This window comes from Ambystoma mexicanum, chromosome 6q, assembly GCF_040938575.1.
Source record: "Ambystoma mexicanum isolate Mex_15411 chromosome 6q, UKY_AmexF1_1, whole genome shotgun sequence".
In the NCBI taxonomy this organism is placed as follows: Eukaryota; Metazoa; Chordata; class Amphibia; order Caudata; family Ambystomatidae; genus Ambystoma; species Ambystoma mexicanum.
In genome coordinates, this window is record NC_090937.1 from 1615705221 (window position 1) to 1615732037 (window position 26817).

A 26817-nucleotide genomic window follows, 5' to 3' on the forward strand; every position below is an offset into this window, starting at 1 on the left:
CACTCTTACAGCAAAGAGCTCCAGTGGTCTGCCTGCCTCACCCCGTCACCCACCCTAAATCTCCCCCATCTGAAATGAGCTCCAGCAGCTGAGTCAAAGCTCTGGGCGGCATTACAAACAGCGGGGTGCTGGCATTAGTGGCAGCAAAGTAGCCGTCCTTCTGGTGCTGCCACCTCACCACGGATCTATGTCATCACTGCGCCGCCCGTAACTGCGCTGATGAAAATATCGACACCAATTACAGGCCCTGTGCTGTGATCAAACAGAGCACTTTACCCACATTCTCCCCCACCCCACTTATGTGTACGGCGTGCCACTTCTGTGTGCGCCGCCGACTCCCCGCTCTCACTGCAACGTAGGTTCCTCCCACTTGCGTGGGTCAGAGCTTATGGGGCAGAGTGATTTTTTTTTTACTTTCTTGTCCCCCGCTTATCACAATGCTAAGGGGGGAAACCCCTGCAGCGCCAAAATCCTGTTACTGCCCCCAAGGAGAGAGGGAGACACCCCCACAACTCCTGCTCTGCTTGGGTGCATTAATGGGAGTTGGTATTTTGTGCGCCCCCAAAGTCACAGTAACTGGGGGGGGATCACAAATGAGGGTGACATTTTTGTATATTTCCCTTCGTGGCTTTATTGCACCGCCGTAAAACGAGTTTGGCAAAAACCTGGAGGTAAATCTTCCATTTGACCACCAAGAATCATTTTAATTATCGATGCGGTTGTACCATCAAAGTCCCCACGGGGTGCCATGGGCTCCAAATGTGGGAGTGTACAACGCCAGAATGAAGCCCCCCCCCCGTCCTGTAAACAGAGAGACATTGGAAAGTAGAAGAAGCGAGCCCCCCACCTTCAGCAGACTGATGCCTTGCTCGCTGTCTGGGAGCACAAAGTGTTCATCGTCGTCGAAGTGGATGTCGCCGAGCTGCCAGGCGTGCGCGAACTCCTGCCCCGTGCCGTCAAAGACCTGCGAGCAGCCCAGGTGGCGACCTGAAAAGAAGAGCCAAGATGGTCAAGAAGACAGCCTGTGCTCGTGCGGGAGTACACCGAATCCAGCCTACTGTAAGGCAGTCACCCGTTCTAGCAGTGTGGCCCAGTGGCCGGCTGAGCGGCAGTACTGACACACGCACCCCCACACACACAAACACACACACCCTGCCCACCTCGCAAACCAGGTCCACCCTTACGCATTCATGCAAACCACGAACAACACAAGGTGAACCTGAAAGACACTCTCTATTTCGGTACTTTAAATGAATGATCCCAGTGTAAAGTAAGCTGCGTAGCTTAGCAGATATGTCAATAAAAGAATGTGTGTCATATGACTTTTGCATGGGGGGGGGGTAAAGGAGCCCATGAACCATTCCCTTCTTCCCCGTAAGCCTCAGCAGAAGCCAACAATGTGAATGAGATGTGCACACTGTGCGTTAGTCGTGGACACTGCGTGTGGGAGGTGGACACTGTGCGTGATATGTGGACTCTGCACATGAGACATCGACTCTGTGCATAAGACGTGGTCATTACGCGTGCGATGTGGAAACTGAACACAAGAGGTGGACACTGCGTGTGAGATGTGGACACTGCGCGTGAGACGTGAACACTGCGCGTGAGACGTGGACACTGCGCGTGAGATGTGGACACAGTGCATGAGTCGTGGACACTGTGCATAAGACGTGAACACTGTGCGCGAGGTGTGGACACTGCGCGTGAGACGTGGACACTGCGTGTGATTGGTTGACACTGTGCATAAAACGTGAACACTGCGCGTGAGACGTGGACACTGCGCGTGAGATGTGGACACAGTGCATGAGTCGTGGACACTGTGCATAAGACGTGAACACTGTGCGCGAGGTGTGGACACTGCGCGTGAGACGTGGACACTGCGTGTGATTGGTTGACACTGTGCATACGACGTGAACACTGCGCGTGAGACGTGGACACAGTGCATGAGTCGTGGGCACTGTGCATAAAAGGTGTACACTGTGCGTGAGACGTGGACACTGTGCGCGAGGTGTGGACACTGCGCGTGAGACGTGGACACTGCGCATGAGATGTGGACACTGCGTGTGATTTGTGGACACTGCGCATGAGATGTGGACATTACGTGGACACTGCGCTCCTCTGCTGTTGGCTTCATGGAGCAATCAGGTCAGAGATCCAAATAAAATGGAGGAAATCGTGCGCTGCTCTCTCCTTTGCTTAGGCCCAGGTCTACTCGAATAGAAGCTGAAAGAAAGTCATGTCAAAAGTCCTAGATTCTGGACAGTCCTATTTCTTCTAATCTATTTATGAGTTTTTTTTGAAGAACTCTTATCTATTACCCCCATGGCAGTAGGTCGCTGTACACAATGGTTGAAGCAAAAAAAATAACACAATGCAATGACCTAAAATAGACAGAATTACAATAAAATATACTCTACAAAAATAAATAACACAAAAAACAAGAAAAAGGACAGAAAATATCCGAAACAAAATTAATAAGACTCAGAGGAATGAAATGCAGAAAGGTGGGTCTGAATACATATTTCTTAACCATATTCCTAATCTCCATTAAGAAGGCGGACAAATGTAAGGGGGTCGGATGTGAATTCCAGAAGCAATCACGTGCATAACTATCCCTCCTGACCTTTGCCACGCGTGTCCCTAGACATTAAGGCTAAATGAGTTTCTCTGACAAGTGTGCAGCCTTCCCAAGAGAGGAGCCTCGGAAGCCACGCAGCCACCAGTCGATCGAATATACAAATGATATGGAATCCAGTGCAGCTGAAATAAACTGTGAGCAATGCACCCAAACCTCCTTCAAGCCGCCACTAGTTGCACTGCTGTTTCTGATATAGCGTTTAGAGTCGCCAGAGAGGAACAAGGAGGACCACCCAAGTGTTTGAAATAACTATAGGCTGGACCACCGTGCGAAAGCAGAGGTCGTGATATATTTTTGTGTCTCTGTCAGGAGAGTGATGTGAGAGAAATGGCTCTATGATGTGTCCTCGAGAAAAACTGTCTGAGGGCCCTTTGCTAAAAAAAAATATATATTTTTTTATTTTCCACATTTCACCGCAAATAAAACGGGGGGAGCCCACCGGCAAACCACTGACATCCCCCCACCTTCATAAATACGTAAACCTAACCACATCTACATTTGCAGCGAAATGTGTACACATTAAAATAATCGAATAAATGGGTCTGCAAACAAATGGAGAGGAAAGAGGGTCCAAACTGGAACCCTCCCGTCCCCTGCACACCAAAGTTCTCTGGCCTCTGCGTTTGGAATAAATAATACTTGTTTTTTACATTTGGAGATTGGATTGTATCATTAACTTCGGTTAAAACCTGTTTTTTCATTGAAATGTGTTAAATGTGTTTTTACACTATAATCTTCTTGAATAAATATTAAGGCGCGCACTGACGCATTACTACGTTGTGCAGGGGACGGGAGGGTTCCAGTTCGGACCCTCTTTCCTCTCTCTTTGTGTATCTAGGTAGCCCTGTGCCAGGGCCACTTTTCCTCCCCACACCCATCAGATATTGTGACTGTTTCTATCTAAGTCTGTAACTTTGTATTCGTAAATCCGCGAGTGTGCACCTTTCACTTCCTTCCGTTCTGCAAACAAATGGGCCAGTACCAGAGAAACAAGACTGTATAAATTAAGAGACAAATCATAAAATATAACTCGCAGCTTGTACTGAAGAAACAAGAGCTTGTTCAGTGCCTTAGAAAAATGAAGTAGCCAAGCAAGACTGAATATTGGACAACGGGATGAGTGAAACAAGAAAACAATCAGTCTTTGACGTAGTGATATGATTGGTTATTTATAACGCGCTTAACACCCAGAGGTTTCTAAGCGCGGACCCGGGGATCGAACCTGCCTTGCTCCGTGTCATCTTGCTTCCAAGGCGAGCACGGTACACCTGAGCTATCCTCCCGCGACTGTGAGAAACTGTGCAGACATTGGAGGCGGTCTTCTAATTTGTGGGTGTCTCCTAAGCATGGCACATTTAGCTGAGAAATCAATTTCAGGAAAGGATGGAACCCACTTCAATACCTGACCATCAATACCCATGCAGGAAGATGTGACTTCAAGTAACAAAATAAGACATGGGATCCCAGGTCCACAGAATCGAAGCTCGCGAGAGATCTCGGGAGCATATCTCAGGTGCAACGTGCTCACCTTGGAAGCAAGACGACACAGAGCAACACACGTTCGTTCCTTGGGTCCATGCTTAGAAACCTCTGGGTATTAAGCACCTTATAAATAACCAATCATATCCAGGATACCAACTAAAAGAGCACAACTTTCACCGGAAACAAGCATAGCATCAATTACCACCGTGATAATAGCAGAATCCGTGTCGCTACGTACAGAGTGGACACAGATGCGTAGTCCCCATGCAAAGTGTGAGCTGAAAGAGCAGATTCTAATTGGAAGATAAACTGTCTGTATATTAAGCTACCTGTCGAGGAAAGCCAGTGCTGTGATTTAATAGAAATTGGCAAACTCTGCAGGCTCTAGAGTTTTTTTATATTACGGGTTGACTTTTACCAACTTGATGGATTAACGGGAAAAGCCTTCGCCAACAAAGCATTCACTAAAGGACGCATAGTTTTGGAAGAGGACTTCATCAAGTTTGAATATTTGCATCATCATCATTTTAAGGTCAGAAGCCTCCATCTAGACCTTACACAAGCATCTGGAAATAGGGCTCTTCCCACAGGAGTCTCTTAAATAACTCCACTCAGCTAGCTACACCGATTCCATTATCTATAATCAACTCTGATATTTAAGATGAAGGCTGTAAGCGTCTGCGATATGTATATATATGTGTAATACTGTAGCTGTGAAACTCCTACCTATTTTTCTTATCATGTTCTCTTATGCAACCTTGTAACCTTTGATTTATTTACTGTCAAGAACAGCGTCTAGATTCCTACGGGTTGGGTGCGCTATACATATTTCAAAATAAATAAATCATTATATGGTGTGGGTTTCAGTGAAATGTTTACGAGCCGGGCACTGATGGTCATTTTTTTTATGGTGGACTCTCCCGATGAAGAACATGAAATGTTTGACTGAGAAATGGGATTTAAACCCTAGATGACCTGCGGAGTAGCTGCTGATACAAAAATTAGATTCATAAAATCATCTCAAACTCTTCAAAGAAAATTGAATAGCAAGATCTGTGGTCAGGAGCCATTTTCGCTCAACTATTCTGTTCCCCTTTTCTATCCTTTGGGGTTTTCAGAGTACCAGGCGTACAACCTTTTATTGGGAATGTATTTCAGCTCAAAAGGAGCTACTTCCTCAACAATTTGGGTCGCAATTTCATGTTATCTGTCGTCTGGCTCGTTGGCAGGGATCTATGTGATCACTGCGACCACACATTATTGCGACGGCCGAAAAAAGTTTTCTTTTAATTAAACCCCCTTTACACCACATAGAGACCCCCACAACCTCCCCATATTACTATAATATTCCATACCCCCCACATATATATATGGTGTAAAGCGGGTGTTTAAAAAAAAAAGTCAGGCATTTCGGTTGTCACAATTGTGAGGGCGACATTTTGGGCCATTTCCGTTTGCAATTTATCTTAGAATAAACATCAAGGTCTAAAAGAACATATGAGAGCTTGGAGGGTCACGTGTCAGTTTTCTTTCTTAAATGAACAACTTTGATCTTTTCTAATTGTAAAGGCGATGTAAATTTTAAAAGTCCTAGGACTTGAAAAGGTAAGTCGTGATCCAAACAAAGAACTACCATAGGATGATACTGAGGGATTAGCAAACGCGTGACAATAATTTAATCCAAAATATTGCCCAAACAATGAGATGGAAAATAATTATTTTTGTTAGTATAATTATTATGGGCACAGCCCTAACTTTGGGAGACCATAGGGAGAAGGGCACGGTGAGAGAAGCAGAGTTACAAGATAACGGGGAGCTAGCAACGGGGGAGGGAATTGGCAGGCAATTTGGCAGCAAGGGATCAACACACAACCAGGGGAGGAAACAGGACGGGGAAAACAGATCACCCCAATCCCAGGTTATGAAGGGAGTGAAGGGTGTGCGTTCCTAGGAGTTTGGGAGGAGCCATTCCTCGATGAGGAGCGTTTGGATCCCCTTCCGGAAAATGAGAAGTGTAGGGGTGAGTTTACTATTGACGGGTAAACAGTAATGTAGTGAATTAAATTCAAGGACAATAAACGACATTCAAAATAAGATGCAATCGTCATTAAGGAACTTCAATAGTGATTAAAATCCCTTAAAAATGGGGGCGCTGCTGAGCAGCCCAAAGATGGCTGTCTAGATTAACAGCCCCGTGATTTACCAGCGCAGATCCGAAGACAGCAGCGGTTTGCTGAAACTCTGGTGCCTGAAATTAACATCACCAGCTGCGAGAGTTGGGGAGAACATTCAGTCCAAATCCCGTGAGGATCCTAAATACGGGGCCCGAGATTTCGCTCCCTCCCTCCTGTCGGGGCGTGCGGTGGGGCCGCCAGGCTGGACCGATCCCAGAGACGGCGTCTGCTGGTGCCTGATCTCCCTGGAGCTGCGGAGTGCGGCCACTGCGGCCTGGGGGGGCTCCCCGTTCATGCATACCTTGGACAGGCGGAGACACCTGCCCCGATGGGGGTTGGCCACCGCGGTGCGGACACGTGCACCCGCGCGCTCGCCCTCCAGCTCCGCCTCACTGCTAGGGCGCCAAGACCCGGCCTGCTGTGGGTGCGGGCGGACCCACTCTCTGGCCGTTCCCGGCCCCCCTCAATTCTGGCTGCCGCCTCAACGGGGGCCCGCAGCTCAACCGATTCTTCGCCCATGGCCTAGAACAGGGCGGATGGACATCCCGTCGGTTGAACAGGAGACGGCTGACATTCTACCGGCCAAGTAAGTGCCATAGCCGATGGAACGCCCCCGGCCACTCTTGACACTGATTCCAGCCTAGACCAGTCCCGGTATCGTGCCAGAGATTCATTACTCTTGTTAGACACTGGGCTGGCCGCCCCATGTGCCCATTATTCTGGAGGTGACCTACTTGCCCTTATAGCTGCTCCTATAATACTCCTCACTATTTGCCCTGCACAGACACCTCAGCCAACAGTCTACATCTCTGCCCTCCGTGGAAGTCCAGAGCCTCCTGCTCTATTAGGCAATTGCCTCGGTCCCGAAACTTCGACATAAAGCCTACCCATCGTGCCGTCCTCACTGACCCGAAGTACTGCCAGTTCACCCAGGGGTCCGAATCAGGCTGCTATCTTCTTGCTCCTCTGGCGCAGTGGTGCCGCACTGGTGGTATGGAGGACCTCCCCTGCCCTTGGGCTTGACGCTGCCATGGGTGCTGCCTTACTGAAGACACTGTGTGCAGGTTCCCGGGCACACTGCTGGCTGGAGCCTCATCGCCTGTTGTCATCCCTGTGCTCAATCTGCTATGCCGTTCTGTACATACCGTTGGGTGTCGGAGGGATCCCTCTCCTTGCCCCCAGAGACTGGGGTCAGACTGTTCTGCCCTAGGAGTGAACACTGCTTTGTAATATTCCGGCTGTGGGATCCTTGGTCATGCCTCTAAACCCAAGCGCCAGTGTTTCTGCAGCCTAGACCCTCCTGCAGGTGGGCCATGCTGAGCTTACCCAACCTCTGGCGGGCTCCACCCTGCTGATTCAGTGGTACTGCCTGGCCGGGACACACCACTAGTGACCTCTGCCTTAGTCTTGCTGGGGTGGCTCTGCATCACTGGACAATCATTGGTTAGGTCATCAGGTGGGATTCCCTATCTGACTGTTCTCCTGAGGAGCTCCTTTTGTTGTTCCATACAACTGATCACTCACAACGTTCGGTGAAGGACACGGTGAGCCCTCTGCCCTCCTGTGGCACCCTGTCCCCACACACGCCCCTTGTCCAACTTCGTGCCTCAGCATAGCGTGTGTCCACCGCAGGGTGTGGTCACAGGCCTCTGGACACCCCATTCTGAGACCTCAGAGATCAACTACCTGCTCAGACGATGTCCAATAGATCCCAGAATACTAAGAAGAACGGCGCCATGGATAAATTCACCAAGGCAGCCCCAAGGGCGGACATGGCCCAAACATCAAACAGCCAGGAGGACGTGGTTGGGCCGGCGGATGTACCCGCCCCTGATCTCGCTGTGATGATGGAGTCCAAGGCCAGGAATTTTGAATCCTTTCATGAAATATTAGACAATGTAAATTCTAATGTTGCGTCACTCAGATCTAAACTGAACAAGCAGGGTTCAAGGACTACAGAAGTAGAATCTAGGATTGCCACCAACGAGGACAGCATTACAGCACTACAAGATACTGTATCCACTCTGGCCTGCGATATGAAATCAGTCGCAGCCAAATGCAACGATTTGGAGTCTAGATCGTGGAGAAATAATGTACGCATCGTTGGGGTCCCAGAGAAGTCGCTCAAGGACCGGTTAGAACTCGCAACTGAGAACCTACTCAAGGATCTGCTGGGCAACCCTGACATGTCCCCTTTCTTCACTGTCGAAAGAGCCCACCGAGCATTAACCCCGCGCCCCAAGCCAGGCAACTTCCCAAGGTCGATCATTGCGAAAATCTTAAGCTACAGAGACCGAGACCAAATACTTCAACTGGCACGTGAAAAGGATGAACTCAGACTGGAAGCGCAGATCATCAGGATTTTCCCGGACTCTACAGGAGTGCAACGGGAGCGCCGGAAGTTCCTCAGAGTTAAAAAATTGCTCAGTGAGAGGAGCATCCCCTATGCCATACTTTTCCCGGTGCTCCTGAAGTTAACTTTTAACAACAAACTGTACTTTTTCACGGTGCCGGGGGAAGCCGTGAAATTCAAAGAGGCGCACATCCCCCTGCATGCTCCCGCTGATGACCTCATGGATACCGATTGAGCCTTGGGCGATGATCCCTCACACCAGTAGTTCCAATCTCGTGCCATGTTCTCTGAGCATCCTATCTACCTGGCAACCTAGATATATCCTGTTTATTTGCATTACCGTCCACAACTTGGTTCTCCCACATTACCGCCCCCATAGCAGCGGCCTTTAGTGTATCTATTAATTTGATGGTTGATAAAATATGCCGCTGAGCGGACGTAGATCTCGCCCGGACATCCTGGTCCACAGCTACTGCTTTATCTACAAGTAAACTCCTCCATGTTTATATTCATTAATGTGCCACCTGGCCCCTACTCAGGGAGAGAAAGGCAAGCTTCTGAAAGCCACAAATATTGTTTGACATGTAACGGAACCCCTGGTTCCAAAGTGAGTTGGTTACACGGCAATGGCGCACCCCACTGCGACTGCAATGCTCATTATTATGTTCCTGCCGCGTGCTAGCCCCGGTTTGGCTGCCGCAAAAGTTGGGCCAAGTTGGGGATGGCGCAGCTATGGGAAGGAGAGAGGGGGGGATGCTCACACTGCTAGTTGGTGTTATGCAGTGAGGGTGGAGGGATGGGAAGGGGAGTTCTATAAAAAAAGGCAGAAGAGGTATTGCAATGCATGCGCTGGAGAGACAACTGTGCATTCTCGGTTCTAGCTATGATTGTACACGCAGCCACAGGACCTGGGATGTTCATTGAAGTGGTGATATGGCTTGTCAAATAATGTCATGGAATGTCCGGGGGATAGGAAATTTCACTAAGACCCGAAAAATTACAGCGTGTGCACTCAGACATGGTGCGAAGATACTTCTCCTGCAAGGTGCAAGAAACCCATGCACTGGGCCGACTAGTATCATGCCTGGCGCCTTCCTGGGGTCCGAACAGGTTCTACACCACATACTCCACGCAATCCAGGGGGGTACTAATGCTGATTCATAAATTTGTGAAATTTACACTGAAGAAGAGTTTTATTGATACTGAGGGGAGATATGTGTTTCTCCACTGTATACTTACAGGTCGAGAGTGTATATTGGTGAACACCTACGGCCCTAATGTCGATACCCCTGAATTCTATAATAAAATATCCTCCATACTAACGGGATTTGTGGTGATCCATATAGTTTGGGGGCGACATGAAACACATACTCGACAACAACTTAGATAAGTCTGGTGCAGCACCTGGAGCCCATTCACAGGCGGCTGGACGCCTGCTGACATGCATGACTTCCCTTGGGTTTGTGATACGTCTGGAGGACTCTTCATCCTCAGTAACAGGAGAACACCTTCTACTCTTCTGTCATGATAGCTCCTCCCGAATAGACATGTTTCTGGCCTCTGTTGACCTGATTGGTAAGGTCACGGATACCTGTATACTTAGTCGTACCTTATCTGACCATGCACCGGTGATGCTGAGATTGGAGCTCATAGCCCCCTGCCCCCGCGCAATGCTTGGCGCTTCAAATCTGAAGCACTACTTGACGTAGTGTTTAAGGCTGAGATCCTTTCTGACATCCGGACTTTCTTCGAATGCAACCCACATCAGGACACCACTTTTAGGGTCCACTGGGAGGTATTTAAGGTTTATATCAGAGGCATGGCCATCTCTCGCGAAGCAGGTGTCTTAAAAATCACCAGGAATGATCTACAGCGCTCCGAGGCTCACCTCAAGGCACTGGAGCCGAGTGCACCACGAATGTGCCACCCTCCAAATTGGCTCAATTCGGATGGAACTGGAAATGTTCGAATCCCATGTAATGCGCAAAATAAAGTAACTAGCGCGACCTGTTGCGGCAAGGAGATATGGAGAGGGTGAACGCCCTGGTAGAACACTAGCCAGGTTAATCAGAGCAGAGGGGGGTATAACTCACATAGAATGTATCAAAGACACACAGGGGTTCCGCAGTGGTCAGACCAACAGATACTCTTGACTTTCTCACAATTGTATACCGATTTGTACACTCCACGACAGTAACATAATACACAAGATATCCTGGATTTGCTAAGACTCCACTATAACACTGGAAAAGATAGTCAAAGGTATAACTGACCTCCCCCGAGGCAAAGCTCCGGGCCCAGATGGGCTCACCTCAGAGTTCTATCAGAAGCACGTCGCCATCCTAGCACCCAGACTACTGGAGGTCTGGTCTGAGGCGATTCATGTGTCCATTCTCCCCCCATCAATGCGCAAAGCAACTATAACAGTTCTCCTCAAGCGTGGCAAGCCCAGGGACGACTGTGGATCCTACAGGCCCCTGTCACTTATGAACCTGGACATGTAGATACTTGCCAAGACCCTGGCCAATAGATTTCTCCCTATTATGCTATACATTGTCCATGACGACCAAACCGGCTTTGTACCCAGACGATCTACAGCTCTAAACATTAGGAGGCTCTTCAATGTCCTCTCAAGCATAGATCAGGGCGTGGAGGCAGCTGCGATCACACTCGATGCATAAAAGGCCTTCGACATGGTCTCATGGCAATATATGTGGGCAGTCCTGGAGAAAATGGAGCCTGGCCCAAAGGCGATCCATTACATTAGGGTATTATATACCTGCCCCACTGCTAGAGTCTTGGTCAATTCCTTGGCTTCACATTCATTCGAATTACGCAGAGGCACACACCAGTGTTGTCCCTTTTCCCCTATTCGTTTTGCCCTGGTCATTGAGCCAATGGCAGACTATGTCAGGGCACGACATTCTCATAGGGGACTACAACTGGCAGAGTCTCCTGAAATAATATTGCTATATGCGGATTATTTTAATCAAAGTAGGCACCTTTTCTGGCTTTCCATTAATTACACGAAATCCGAGATATTCCCCCATACCACTGTTACCCAACAACCAACTTATGAGTACCCCCTTTGATGGTCATCCGGTGGTAGCAAAACACGTTGAGGTCAAAGTCACCAGGTGGAGTGCCCTACCAGTCTCCTTAGCTGGTAGACTCTCATTAAGATGGTCCTTGTCCCCAAGCTCTTATACATATTTGGAAATGTGCCAATCGGGCCGGGGCAGAAATACTTTCAGGAACTACACACTATGAGCTCCAGATTCTTGTGGCATGCCAGCGCGGTTTGCAAGAAATGGCGACACATGACGCTAGCCTATGAGAAAGGGGGTTTTGCAGCTCCGGACCTGACCCTATACTGGATAGCGGCACAAGCCCAATTCACCACACATTGGTATAAACATCCCACTGCTCCCCCTCATGTTAAGCTTGAAAAACTGGCCATGACTGAGGTCAACACCATAACCTTGATCCTCCAACATAAATACACAACTAGCGCCTCAGTCGATCCTGTTGCGTCTACTCTAATGGCGTGGCAACGCCTTCTTGGCCATGCTTCTACCCCCCACCCATATTATAAATGGCTCCCCATATGGCACTTCCCTGGGCTACTACCTACCCATGATAAACACCTCTCTCGGCACTGGTCTAACTTGGGGTACCATGCCCTAACACACTTGTTCCCGGAAGGGCAGTTCATCACTCCACAGACTTGGCATCCTGGCCACACAGGCTCTGCCATAGAAATGCTGCAGTATTACCGGCTCCGTGCTGCATTTCGTAACACATGGTCATCATTTCCAGAAGAATCTCCAGACAGCCATGAGCTACAATATATTGGTAACTCCAGCAATAGTCGGGGAATAGTCTCTTCCCTATATAAAATCCTCTTAACAAAGCTCCCGGATGGGATCCCAAACGCCCGGAATGCCGGAGCTAAGGAATTGGGTTTGGATATCATGGACGGCATGTGGAAAAATATGTGCTCTCACACGCGTAGGGTCTCCTTAAACCCTAGATATCGATGCATGCAATACAAACTGTTAAATAGAGTGCATTACACCTCCTACAGCTTGACATGGTTTTCTCGTGACCAGGTACAAGTCTGCCCGAGACGCTTGGGAGAGAACGCAGACCATGAGCATATGTTCTGGTCATGCCCGGCTCTGAATGCATTCTGGGGGGATGTCCTTGGCCCACTTTCTGAAATTGTGGACATGACAATCAGTCCTGATCCGATGGCTCTCTTGTTTGGTATTTGTAAGGGGGGATGAAATCAAGAAGATGTCTAGATTTCTAAATGTGGGAAGTATGGTGGCCAAGAAATGTATACTGCAATGTTGGAAGTGCCCCTCCCCCCCTACATTTAAGATGTGGCTCTCTGCCCTCACTTGGACACAGACATGCAAAGAGGAACGTATTGCCTCAATTCCTTCACAAGCTCGCCCAATATTGCCTCAATTCCTTCACAAGCTCGCCCAATATTGCCTCAATTCCTTCACAAGCTCGCCCAATATTCCCTCAATTCCTTCACAAGCTCGCCCAATATTGCCTCAATTCCTTCACAAGCTCGCCCAATATTGCCTCAATTCCTTCACAAGCTCGCCCAATATTGCCTCAATTCCTTCACAAGCTCGCCCAATATTCCCTCAATTCCTTCACAAGCTCGCCCAATATTCCCTCAATTCCTTCACAAGCTCGCCCAATGAACATTTGGACTGCCTTTTGCAGCTATCTTGATAGAGAAGCAGCAGAGACTCCACCCCAGCTGTAGCCCCAGTTTCATGATCAAAAGTGTATTATTGCTGTGCATATTTATCACGAACTTGATGAAGTTGTTATTCGTGGTTACCTGCGAATGTGCTAGACGCAAGTTGTTAGTAGAAATGTTTAAATGTTCAGTCTTTGTATCTGCCTGCCGCTGCCAATAAAATAAAAGTTTTTAAAACAAATCCCTTAAAAATGTTTGCGGCATCTAAAAAATGTAAATGGGAGAACATATATAAAGTTAGAAGAGTATTACTTTTAACCGGGGGAAGAAGATAACAGTAGAACATGTAAAGAAAGTTAATGATATTGTTAATAACACAATTTCAGAAGAAAATTGGAATTTATAACGTTGCACAGCCATCACTGTTAGAATATTATGGGAAGGCCCCCAGCTTGTTGATCCTGCCTGTCAGCTCGAAGTGTAGTGTTCTCTGGAGGAACTAATAACACCCAAACTTGGATCAGAAGTGGATTTCAGTGATATTTCCATTAAAAACACACCATCCGAAATGAATAAAGCACACTTGTGTTCTTAGACACATGGAATGTAAGGAGACTACTATCTTTGCTCTTGAGAAATAATATCACAGGTCAGGGTTCTTCAACCTTTGGCTCCCCAACGTTCTGGACTACAACTCCCACCAGCATTAGCCAGCCTAGTCAATGATGTAGGATTCTGTGAGGCAAAGCCCGAAACATCTGGAGGGCCACGGTGTGCTGACCCCTGTCATATATGGTAGTGCACTTCCAAATGCAACATTTGCAAAGAAATGTATCACCCCTCAGGGATAGGCCATGTGAAGCAACATACGTATCATACATGAACTGTTCATGCAGCCTAGAAGCTTCACTTGCAATCATGAAGCACTGCATGACCAATGGCAACACATGAGGTCAAGTCTCTTCATTACTGGCTTCACTTGAGAGACAGGGGGCTAATTGGAACCTGAGTATTCTGTCTAATTGATGAAGGGACTGGTAAATTGGTTGGCACACAAGAGCCTGGAACGCAGATGGGCAGTCACTTGGGCAATCGTTCGGAGACTCCTGCCGTATCTTGCCCTCTTGAGTGGTGGGAGGACACGTTGGAGTTTTAGACATCTCTGTTGATCATAGACTATAAGTACAGGGTGACAGAATCACTCAAAACTAACAATCACAGACTGCCAGGGGGTGTGGAGCATGAAGGACCTGTGAGCTCGTGCTCCGTCTGCACCGCAGGGACTAGTGCGCTTTTAGGATCCCCGGCCGGGATTTCTAAGCGGCCCCGGAGGAGACCCCAGTCCTCTGACCAAACCCCACCCACCCAGCAGCCCAAGAAGCCAGCCTCCCCCGGCGCAACCCCGGAGAGAGCCACAGTGAGGGGGAGAGACACAGCCCGCCTAGCGTGACCGGCGTTCAAGGCTGTGGAGACACTTTCATGCCCTTGCCGGGCGGGGCTCCGGAGGTCCACAGGAGCTGCCAGCGGGGCAGGAATCACCACCCCCTGCATCTAACAAAATAGCGAGGTAGCCGGGCGTTGGGTAAGGCACCCCCACTACCGTTGTCTGGAGGGAGACACAAGGTGCCAACATCCAGCACGCAGGACCCCGCGACGCGGGGAGAAAAGTCGAGGCCGTCCCGGACCCACAGTGGTCCCCATGGCCAGAGAAGATGGGCCCGCCTGCGCCGTTCCAAGCGCTCCTCGTCCGTCTCCCGCGTGAGCGCCCAGGTGCCCGGACCACAGAGGACCCAGAGAAAGCAGGCCCTGGAGGCCCACGCACGTGAGGGGACCCGCTCCAGCTGACCCCGGCCTCACGGAGGGGCCCGACCCAACGCCAATATAAGGTGAGGAGCCAGAGGGGGGAAAGCGAGTTGTTGTCGTCGTGGTGGCTTGAGCCCCGCCCCTCCTGCCCTCAACCCAACCGCTCAGCTTCACACGGCGCACGGACGGTGGGGCCCAGTGGGGAGACGGCGAGGTGAGGGAGCGCAGAAGTGGAGGCGGCAGGGGAGAAGTATAATACCGGACACCCAGGCTTTGGCACCACACCAGGGCCCCTGGAAAGAAAGCCCCGGCCCTGACCACAGAATTCCCTTGGGGTCCCAGAGATAATACCACCTAAAGCCCCGACCTGAGCTTTTAGATCTATACCGGGGGAACCGGAACAGAGATACCGCCTCCAGGGTGCCCGGCCTGGCCTTGATCCTGAAGCAGACTCCACTCCCCGGAGCGATCAGCTCCCTGCAGCAGTATCGCCGTTGGCCCCCACCCCAGTCCGAGGCCCCCAGAGCCACTATGCCTGCCGTAGGGGATCCACCCCCAACCCCACTCACTAAGGACGACCTCAAAGATATCCTCCAAGAGATTAAGGTGATCGCACAGATATACAAGCCTCCATTGTAGACCTCAAGGGGAGAGTGGAAACCCTGGAAGACAAAATGGAGGGGATGGAAAACAATCATCTCCAGGCGGACCTCCTAGATATGAAGTATGAGGCCAGGTTAACAGACCTGGAAATGAGAGAGGAGGACATGATTCTCAAGATGGACGATTTAGAAAAGAGGGAACGTCGAAACAACCTGCGCATTATGGGGGTGTCCCAGGAGAGAGGGGAGACACCTGCGGATGTGGGGAGAAATGTTCAGGGCCTCATTAATCAACTCTTCGCACTGGAGGGGGGCAAAGAGGTCCAACTAGAAAGGGCGCACCGAGGTGGAGGAGGCGCCGGAGCTGGCCCACGATCCATCGTTGTGAGGTTTCTCTGCTACAGGGAGAAAATTGAAGCATTGGAGAAGGCAAAAAGGCTGGGGAGCTTCGTCTTTGAAGGTGATACCATAAAGATATACCAAGATCTATCTGCTCTTACGCTCACACGCAGGAGAGAATGACGCCCACTCACACAGTGGCTAACAAGCCAGGACATGAGATACAGATGGTCCTTCCCGTTCGCCCTATCCTTCGAACGAGCGGGGGCGGACTACAGAGTGATTAGCGGTAAGGAGGCTACACAAGTCCTACAGGTGCTCAAGGGAGACCCTCCGTAGGAGCGAGAAGGAGCAGGAACACAGCCTAGAACAGAAGCTGATAGGGGACCGGTGGGCCCTTGGTCAACAAAGAAGAAAACCAAGGGCAGGAGAAAAATTCAAAAACCTAACACCCCTCCACCGGAAGTGGGAGGTGACTGACGGAACGAGAACGAGTGGCTGGGACGCATCAGGACTTTAGCGACACAACCCCGGCCAGGGACATGATCTTCGACTAGACTAGGAGAACTGCGGTGCACAACCATGCTTTTGCCCTGGCGGCTTGCCTGATGACAGGCGTCACAAACAGAGGGGGGAGGGAGGAGGGGAGGACGGGTTGGGGGAAGAAGGAATTCTCGGGCTCTCCTCAGATCCAGCGTTAATGGGGGACAGGGCAGCCCCCGCCGAATCAGGAAACTAATGAACACCATCCATAGGGGTAATGGCAGACAGTGAAAGAAAGGGCCGGGTCGAGACGATCAGACTTGGTTCACTCAACATCAAAGGACTTACCTCCCCAACCAAGCGCTCCCTTCTGGGTCGAGAAATGAAGAACGCAGGGGCAGATGTCCTTTTCGTGCAGGAGACCATATGGGTGAGGGGTGAGGAGAGGGCCATCCCCGGGTCGCACATGGGCCAGGTGTTCTGGGCGTCCATCACCACCAAGAAAGCCAGGGTCGGGACCTGCTCCACAGGCACCAAAAACTAACTGAGGTTTCTCACTGGGAGAGGGAGGATGGGAGGGTTCTGGTAGTGTCCGGTAATCTCCACAACTCCAGGGTCTCCCTAGTATCCATATACTGCCCCAATGTAGGTCAGAAGGAATTCATGCAAGAGGTTATGGGAGAGGTGATGTCCAGGGCGGAAGGTCTCCTGATATTGGGTGGAGACCTCAACATGTGGGCTGACTGGGATTTAGACCATAGCGGGGGGGTTACTCGACCAGGCAGTGCGGGGGGAGGTCAGGGATGGGGCCTCAGGGACCTGATGTGGAAAAAGGGTCTGGTGGACATTTGGAGGGAACGCCACCCGAGGGCAAAGGGGTACACATTTTATTCAGCATCCCACGGAACTAGGACAAGAATAGATTATCTCTTCACAGATCACCAATTAATGAGTAGAATAGACGCGTGTGATATTCGTCCCGTCAGTTGTTCAGACCACGATATTGTCTGGTCAGACCTAAGCATCTCCGGCTTAAGGGCCAGGGAATCCCTGTGGAAGTGCAACGATTTCCTATTGAGGGACACCGTCTTTAGAGAAGAAATGTCATCAGCAATTAGAGAATTTTTCGAGCTAAATGACACGGGCGAAATGGCTCAGGAAACTGTATGGGAAGCGGCAAAGGCAACCTGGAGGGGTAGGATGATAAGTGAAGGCGCCTCCAAAAAAAGGGTAAGGACCCTCCTAGCTCACAGGTTAAGGTCAGACATACTCTCCCTAGAAAGATCTGAGGGGAAGGGGGAAGGAGAGAAAGAGAGAGACCTAGACTTGGCGAGAGAGAAGAGACAGGAACTCAGGGATCTAGAATTGGGCAAAATAGTAGCCGGACTCCAACACCTGCGTCAGAGGTACTACGAAAAAGGGGATAAGGCCTATGCCATGCTGGCGGCCAAACTCCGAGGACAGAGAGCGGACAGGTGGGTCCAACGAATTGGGAACGATGCAGAGGAGGAGAGTACAGACCCGGAAGGCATAGCAGAGAAATTCGCTAGTTTCTATGAGACCCTATATGGGAGGGAGGGAGAAGTGGAGAGTGAGGGGCGGGAGGTATACCTCGAGGGGGTCTCTCTCCCGACCCTGGGAACGCTGGAGTCCGCAGCCCTCGATGCCCCCATAACAGAGGAGGAGGTGCTGAAAGCCATTTCGGGCCTGAAGGTGGGAAGGGCCACGGGGGAGGATGGATTTACCGCAGGCTTCTACAAGACCTTCTCGGGCCTACTGGCGGGCTTCCTAGCGGGCCTATTCTCGAACATAATGAAGACAGGGACACCCCTGTCATTTGGTAAAGCACTGATCACAGTGATTCCGAAGGAAGGAAAGGACCCAGCGGACTGCCGCTCTTATAGACCTATCTCCCTCCTCAACGTGGACGCAAAGCTATTCACGAGGATTATAGCAACGAGGCTGGACGGCCATATGCCAAACCTAATCCACTCGGATCAGGTGGGTTTTATACAGGGGAGACAGGGGTCCGACACCCTGCGTAAAACTCTACACCTCATGCGGATCGCAGCTCCGATGGGTGAGAACCCAGTCTTAGTGTCCATCGACGCTGAGAAGGCGTTTGATCGGGTCGACTGGGAGTTCCTACATGGGGTCCTAGAAAAGTTGGGGTTTGGAATAGGGATCAGACAGGCCATCAAAGCCCTATATGTGTCACCATCTGCCAGAGTCACAGTCAATGGTCGCCTGTCACGTACATTTGGCCTCCAGAGAGGGACGAGGCAGGGTTGCCCCCTCTCCCCCCTTCTCTTCGCCATGACCATGGAGATCCTTGCAGAGTACCTCAGGGGTTTCCCCTTGGTGCGGGGCATAGTGGTGGGAGACCGCACCTTTAAACTCGGCCTGTACGCAGACGACATCCTGCTACACCTGAGGGAACCCGCGTGCTCAGTCCCGGTGGCCCTTTCGATAATCGACCAGTTTGGTCGTTTCTCAGGCTTCAAGGTTAATGTAGGCAAGTCGATGATTTTCCCATTTGCTTCAGACGCCGATAGGTGAATAAATGAATTGCCCCCTCTGGGCCTCCAGGTCTGCGTGGGTGGGATGAAATACCTGGGGATCAACATTGTAAGACCTAATGAAGACCTGAGCCAGGCAAACTATACCCCACTGTTTGAGAAATTGTTCAGGGAAATGGAGGGTTGGGGGAAGGGGCAAGTTTCATGGATGGGCAGAATAAATGCTATAAAGATGAACCTGCTCCCTAGAGTACTCTACCTCTTCCAGATGCTTCCACTGGAGGCCCCTGAGGCATACCTCGGAGAAGCCAGGAGGCGCATAGTGAAGTTCATATGGCAAGGCCAGAAACCCAGAATAGGTTATGAGACCCTCACCCTTCCCAAAGAAAGAGGAGGTGTTGCACTCCCAGATCTCGATACATATCATAGGGCCACCCAACTCAGAGTTCTTGCCCCCCCACCTTAGAGAAGACCCTAACAAACAATGGGTCTACATTGAGAACTCCCTTGTAAGCCCAGTTACCGTAGGTGAATGGTTTTGGGTCCCACTAAAAAAGCTCCCGAGAAGGATTAGGGACCACCCGATTATGGGAACTATGTGGAAGGCACTAGCAGGGAAGGGACACAGGGAAAGAGTCACAACATGGCCCTCCCCACTCAGTCACATATGGTCCACACCAGTTCTGGAAGAGATCCCAGGACACGAGCATTACCAGTCCTGGTTCGAAGCGGGGCTCTGTAGGGTTGGCCAACTGGTGAGGGTGGACTCCTTCATACCTATCCAGGAACTAGAGGAGGCTTTAGGTATCGGCAGACTTTCGCCACTCCTATACCTCAGACTTAAGGGAATCCTAATGAACCCAAAACTGAAGAAATGCATACAGAGGAAACTCACCCCCCCGGTGGAAAAAATGTTGGACTCCCACACAGAAATGAAGGGCCTCATCTCCCTCCTGTACACTGCTCTTCTGACCCCCCATGAGGGAACCACCAGGAACCTCAGGAGAAAATGGGAAAGGGACCTAGGCTGCACCATCGGGGATGGTCTCTGGGGGAAACTCTGTACTAGGGCCTTCAAGACGTCGATTTCATGCCAATACAAGTCCCATGCTGTCAAGCTCCTCCACAGGTGGCAGTATGACCCGATCACTCTTTCTAGGATGTTCCCAGACGTAGTCCCAGTGTGTTGGCATGGATGCGGGGAGAAAGCCGACTACTGGCACATGTGGTGGACGTGCCACAAGGTCCAGACCTACTGGTCAGAGCTGCTTAGTTGGATTAGGGAGGCGGGGGAGGGGGACTACTGTTTGGACCCCATACTGATGATTTTCGGCCTGCAACACAGAGATGAACACTGGGAAAAGTTACCAGACGTGACACACACGCTATTGCTAGCAGCTAGAGCGGCTCGAGCCAGGACCTGGAAAAGACCAGCCCTTCCAACAAAGAGGGAGTGGGTGGCAGTGGCAAAGGACATCTACTTTATGAATAAACTAACGGCCGCAATACAAGGCTCAAGTGTGCAGATCGAAACCGACCGGCTGCAATTTATGGAGGCGTTTGCCAACACAGAGGACAAGCCCTGAGGGTAGCCGAGCTTCTCCACCCGGCCCGAAACTATTTTTTGTGTGGACCCCTTTGCATGGGAATCATGGGAGGCGATTGTATATAGTTGGCCACGGGCCCGGCTGGTGCTGCCCGAAGAGAAGACTCTTAAAATGTGGTCACTGAGTCCCGAGAATGGGGGGAGGAGGGGGGTTGAAAGCATTAAAGCCTTTTGACTCCGTTATATTTTGAAGTTGTTATGGGCGTTCGCCCAATGTATACTATATGCATAAGCTTGCTTTTCTTTTTCTTGAAAACTAATAAAAACTGAATTTAAAAAAAAAAAAAAACTAACAATCATTTTTCAGTAAGTGGGTGTAATTAATTTTTATGGGTTTAGTGATGAAGATTATGGAAGAGATAGGGAGAAATGGCATATGGGCTAAGGATTTCTAATGAGTCCAAACATTGTTTTTTAAAAGGCCAAACTTTGCCATAGTGCTAATACCATGCCATTTAGCTCTTGCACCAGTGCAAAGTTTCTGTAATCTGGCCCGAGGAGGTTGGGTCGGCAGTGAGTGGTTTCACATTTTGAAGTGAAATCGTGGGAGTTGTTTTCCTTCGTGAGATTAATCTGTGCGGGCAGGTGGCCAACAGTTGGATTTATTGGGTGTTGTTTGGCTGGCGTGCAGTGCAGTGAACATAGAAGAAAATATTGCATTTTTGCGAAGTTGTAAGACGCCAGAAATGTTTCTCATTTTCACGATACGTTCCAGCGTAAAATGGTGGTCAATTGTCAATGCCCATATAGTATTTTATTTTTATTATTTCGTCTTTTTCTTGTAATACAAAATATATTGAAGGGATGAATGAATTGAGTGAGACCTATTTTTTATTTGTTGTAGTTGGGGACTTTGCATGACTGTTTTCTGGGGCTTCGCTTTCAACAAGTAGTTTATATTCATCGTGGCTGCTGCGCAGCTTTGGAACATCCTCCCTCTATCTTTGCATATGATCGGTTATTTATAACTCGCTTAATACCCAGAGTTTTCTAAGCACTGACCCGGGGAGCGCACCCGTGTTGCTCTGTATCATCTTGCTTCCAAGGCGAGCACGTTGCCGCTGAGCTATCTTTCCGGAAGGCTCTTAAAACATTTCTGTTCTGATTCCATGATGCCGCTTTGCCCTTTTTCTGGTCCCGGGGGGTTTCCCCTCTCTAGCGCCATGATGCCTTCGGGCCACCGCACGCTCTATAAATTCACGTAACATAACACATGACATTATTTTTTCTATTTCTTTTAAACATCTTGCATATATTTTAATACTCAGTAAATTAATATATTTTTCACACCCTAAAGGTTCTCCGACCAGGCTGATTGGTGGAATAACCTGTTGTCATCTGGTGGTTGGATGTCACGTGCTGTCACAGTATGGCCAGGAAGTAGGCCGTGACTATCAGCGCCAATTTGTCATTTTGGGGAGTCAGGATCAGTTCAAGTTAAGGTTGCATTGGGGACATGGGTTTATAATGTCGCTCTTTGCCTGTGACAAGTCGAGGACTGCAGATTAAGGGCCTTACTCACAGAAGCGTTTTATAATGGTGCAATCCCAATGAAAAACACTGTGCGAGTCCGGCCTTTAGGCTCTTGTTGGCATTCCTGTTTCTGAGGGATATGCAGGGACTCTGGCATGGTAGAGAATGGTATTGTTTTATGAATTACCCCATTTTCTGAAGGAATCTTGTATGTTATTCCTGCAAGAAATGAGGGCAGAAGACTAGGTCCCCCCTTTAGGGAAAGAGTCCAGTCCTAATGGTCCTATGCTAGATGGTCTGGGATAGCATGCAGACAGAACTGCAGAGGGTTTCGTAAAGTTACTGCGCATTATGGACATTTGCAGCAGTAAGAAGATTCCAATCCATGGGGGCCATCTTGTTTTTTAAATTGAGAAATGGCAAACACGTCGTTTTTCCTGGCAGGGAATGATCAGGGGCACATCGGGTACGTTTCCCCTGGAAAAACAGAGATAAGTGCTGAGGACGAGCTTTGCATGGATATAATAGCCCAGTAGTTAAGGGGTTAAAAGTCACGAGGTGCCACCTGGAAAGGAACCCGTTCCTTCGCAGAGGCCAATGCGACGAGCAGAGGCTCGTGTAACTATGGACTGATCGAGGGAAACCTGTCAGCTGCGTTCTCCACTAACAGCAATCGCCTTTTGAGAAATCAGAAACGTCCAAGCGTCTCGGGAGGATGGCACTGGGGCAACCTGCTCGTCTTGGAAGCAAGACAACACGAGCAACACAGGTTCGATCCCCGGGTCCACGCTTAGAATACTCTGGGTATTAAGTGCGTTATAAATAACCCATCATATCATATTGGAATCTGGATTCAAGGGGAGAGGAAACTTCAACAACATGAATCAGTGGCGACAGATATGGAACTATCTTCTTTAAGACTCTGAGGTCATGACAGCTGGAGCCTCTCAGGGATTTCAACAGTGATGCTAGTGACCAATCCCTGTCCAGTGTAACCACTATGCCTCCTACAGATCTTCCAGGAGTGGGGAGGGGCTCCATACTATTGGACCTTGAACAGGAGCTGAATTGGCCTTCTGAGTCCCCACCAGAAGTGCTTCTGTCTTGTCACTGCTAGGCCTAAGCCAGTATCTCTTCATGGAATCTCTGATGGCCTCCATGCTGTCCCTACACCAAGTGAGGCTATTACCGACACACTTGTTCTAATGTTGCACAATCTGGTTATCAGAGGTCCAACGGAGCGGGTCATGGATACGATACTTTGATGAAATATCCAGGCGGCAGTGCAGAGCATCGTGGTCCTCTCTGAGCCAAAGATAGCTCAGCAGGCGTAGTGCCCACTGCTGCGATCTTTTTGTCATCTGCAGTTTGCAGTTTCCATTCCAGGCGAGGCCAACAAAGCCTTTCAGAGTTTGACCTGGCAGGGTGGCCGATCCCCTATGCAGCCACTCTTTTTCTCTTTGGATCCTCTAGTTTAACTTTAAAATAGACTTTTGGAGCTGTACATTCAGAAGAAGACTAGCGTGGAAGGCTGGGGAGAGGCTAAATCTAAAACTGTGCCATAGGAAATAAATAAAATAATAGATATGTGTCAACAGAGGACGAGCATCTACAGACCTAACGTCCCTATGTTAAAATAAAGATTAGGGTATATCCGACAGCCCACGGTTTGCACAGGATATGCCTAGATTTGCAAGTTGCTGTGGCACTGATGCCCGCTCCAGCAGATGTGGAGGTTGCTGTGGCCATGATGCCCTCTCGGACAGATATAGATGTTGCTTTGACCCTAATGCCCACTCTGGCAGACGAGTACATTGCTGTGGCGCTGTAGCCTGCTCCATCCGATGTGCAAGTTACTGTAGCCCTGATCCCTGCCTCAGCCGACATGGAAGTTACAGTAGCCCTGATCCCTGCCTCAGCCGACATGGACGTTACTGTAGCCCTGATCCCTGCCTCAGCCGACATGGAAGTTACTGTAGCCCTGATCCCTGCCTCAGCCGACATGGAAGTTACTGTAGGCCTGATCCCTGCCTCAGCCGACATGGACGTTACTGTAGCCCTGATCCCTGCCTCAGCCGACATGGAAGTTACTGTAGCCCTGATCCCTGCCTCAGCCGACATGGAAATTACTGTAGGCCTGATCCCTGCCTCAGCCGACATGGACGTTACTGTAGCCCTGATCACTGCCTCAGCCGACATGGAAGTTACTGTAGCCCTGACCCCTGTCTCAGCCGACATGGAAGTTACTGTAGCACTGATCCCTGCCTCAGCCGACATGGAAGTTACTGTAGCCTTGATCCCTGCCTCAGCCGACATGGAAGTTACTGTAGCCCTGATCCCTGCCTCAGCCGACATGGAAGTTACTGTAGCCCTGATCCCTGCCTCAGCCGACATGGACGTTACTGTAGCCCTGATCCCTGTCTCAGCCGACATGGAAGTTACTGTATCCCCGATCCCTGCCTCAGCCGACATGGACGTTACTGTAGCCCTGATCCCTGCCTCAGCTGACATGGAAGTTACTGTAGACCTGGTCCCTGCCTCAGCCGACATGGAAGTTACTGTAGCCCAGATCCCTGCCTCAGCCGACATGGAAGTTACTGTAGCCCTGACCCCTGCCTCAGCCCTGATCCCTGCCTCAGCCGACATGGAAGTTACTGCAGCACTGATCCCTGCCTCAGCCGACATGGAAGTTACTGTAGCCCTGACCCCTGCCTCAGCCGACATGGAAGTTACTGTAGCCCTGATCCCTGCCTCAGCCGATATGGAAGTTACTGTGGCCCTTATCCCTGCCTCAGCCGACATGGACGTTACTGTAGCCCTGATCCCTGCCTCAGCCGACATGGAAGTTACTGTAACCCTGATCCCTGCCTCAGCCGACATGGAAGTTACTGTAGCCCAGATCCCTGCCTCAGCCGACATGGAAGTTACTGTAGCCCTGATCCCTGCCTCAGCCGACATGGAAGTTACTGTAGCCCAGATCCCTGCCTCAGCCGACATGGAAGTTACTGTAGCCCTGACCCCTGCCTCAGCCGACATGGAAGTTACTGTAGCACTGATCCCTGCCTCAGCCGACATGGAAGTTACTGTAGCCCTGATCCCTGCCTCAGCCGACATGGAAGCTACTGTAGCCCTGATCCCTGCCTCAGCCGACATGGAAGTTACTGTATCCCTGATCCCTGCCTCAGCCGACATGGAAGTTACAGTAGCCCAGATCCCTGCCTCAGCCGACATGGAAGTTACTGTAGCCCTGATCCCTGCCTCAGCCGACATGGAAGTTACTGTAGCCCTGATCCCTGCCTCAGCCGACATGGAAGTTACTGTAGCCCTGATCCCTGCCTCAGCCGACATGGAAGTTACTGTAGCCCTGATCCCTGCCTCAGCCGACATGGAAGTTACTGTAGCCCTGATCCCTGCCTCAGCTGACATGGAAGGTACTGTAGCCCTGATCCCTGCCTCAGCCGACATGGACGTTACTGTAGCCCTGATCCCTGCCTCAGCCGACATGGAAGTTACTGTAGACCTGATCCCTGCCTCAGCCGACATGGAAGTTACTGTAGGCCAGATCCCTGTCTCAGCCGACATGGAAGTTACTGTAGCCCTGACCCCTGCCTCAGCCGACATGGAAGTTACTGCAGCACTGATCCCTGCCTCAGCCGACATGGAAGTTACTGTAGCCCTGATCCCTGCCTCAGCCGACATGGAAGTTACTGCAGCCCTGATCCCTGCCTCAGCCGACATGGAAGTTACTGTAGCCCTGACCCCTGCCTCAGCCGACATGGAAGTTACTGTAGCCCTGATCCCTGCCTCAGCCGACATGGAAGTTACTGTAGCCCTTATCCCTGCCTCAGCCGACATGGACGTTACTGTAGCCCTGATCCCTGCCTCAGCTGACATGGAAGTTACTGTAGCTCTGATCCCTGCCTCAGCCGACATGGAAGTTACTGTAGCCCAGATCCCTGCCTCAGCCGACATGGAAGTTACTGTAGCCCTGACCCCTGCCTCAGCCGACATGGAAGTTACTGTAGCCCAGATCCCTGCCTCAGCCGACATGGAAGTTACTGTAGCCCTGACCCCTGCCTCAGCCGACATGGAAGTTACTGTAGCACTGATCCCTGCCTCAGCCGACATGGAAGTTACTGTAGCCCTGATCCCTGCCTCAGCCGTCATGGAAGTTACTGTAGCCCAGATCCCTGCCTCAGCCGACATGGAAGTTACCGTAGCCCTGATCCCTGCCTCAGCCGACATGGACCTTACTGTAGCCCTGATCCCTGCCTCAGCCGACATGGAAGTTACTGTATCCCCGATCCCTGCCTCAGCCGACATGGACGTTACTGTAGCCCTGATCCCTGCCTCAGCCGACATGGAAGTTACTGTAGACCTGATCCCTGCCTCAGCCGACATGGAAGTTACTGTAGCCCAGATCCCTGCCTCAGCCGACATGGAAGTTACTGTAGCCCTGACCCCTGCCTCAGCCGACATGGAAGTTACTGCAGCACTGATCCCTGCCTCAGCCGACATGGAAGTTACTGTAGCCCTGATCCCTGCCTCAGCTGACATGGAAGTTACTGCAGCACTGATCCCTGCCTCAGCCGACATGGAAGTTACTGTAGCCCTGACCC

General features: G+C 50.4%; 1 protein-coding gene across 1 annotated transcript in view; it reads right to left on the reverse strand.

Annotated features, from left to right (window-relative positions):
- LOC138516910 (matrix metalloproteinase-21-like) overlaps positions 1-26817 on the reverse strand; it is a 270395-nt gene that overhangs the window by 150049 nt on the left and 93529 nt on the right. Inside the window, exon 4 of the mRNA XM_069632367.1 lies at positions 848-987. Coding sequence (XP_069488468.1) covers positions 848-987 — 140 coding nt within the window. The remainder of the gene's footprint in view (positions 1-847; positions 988-26817) is intronic.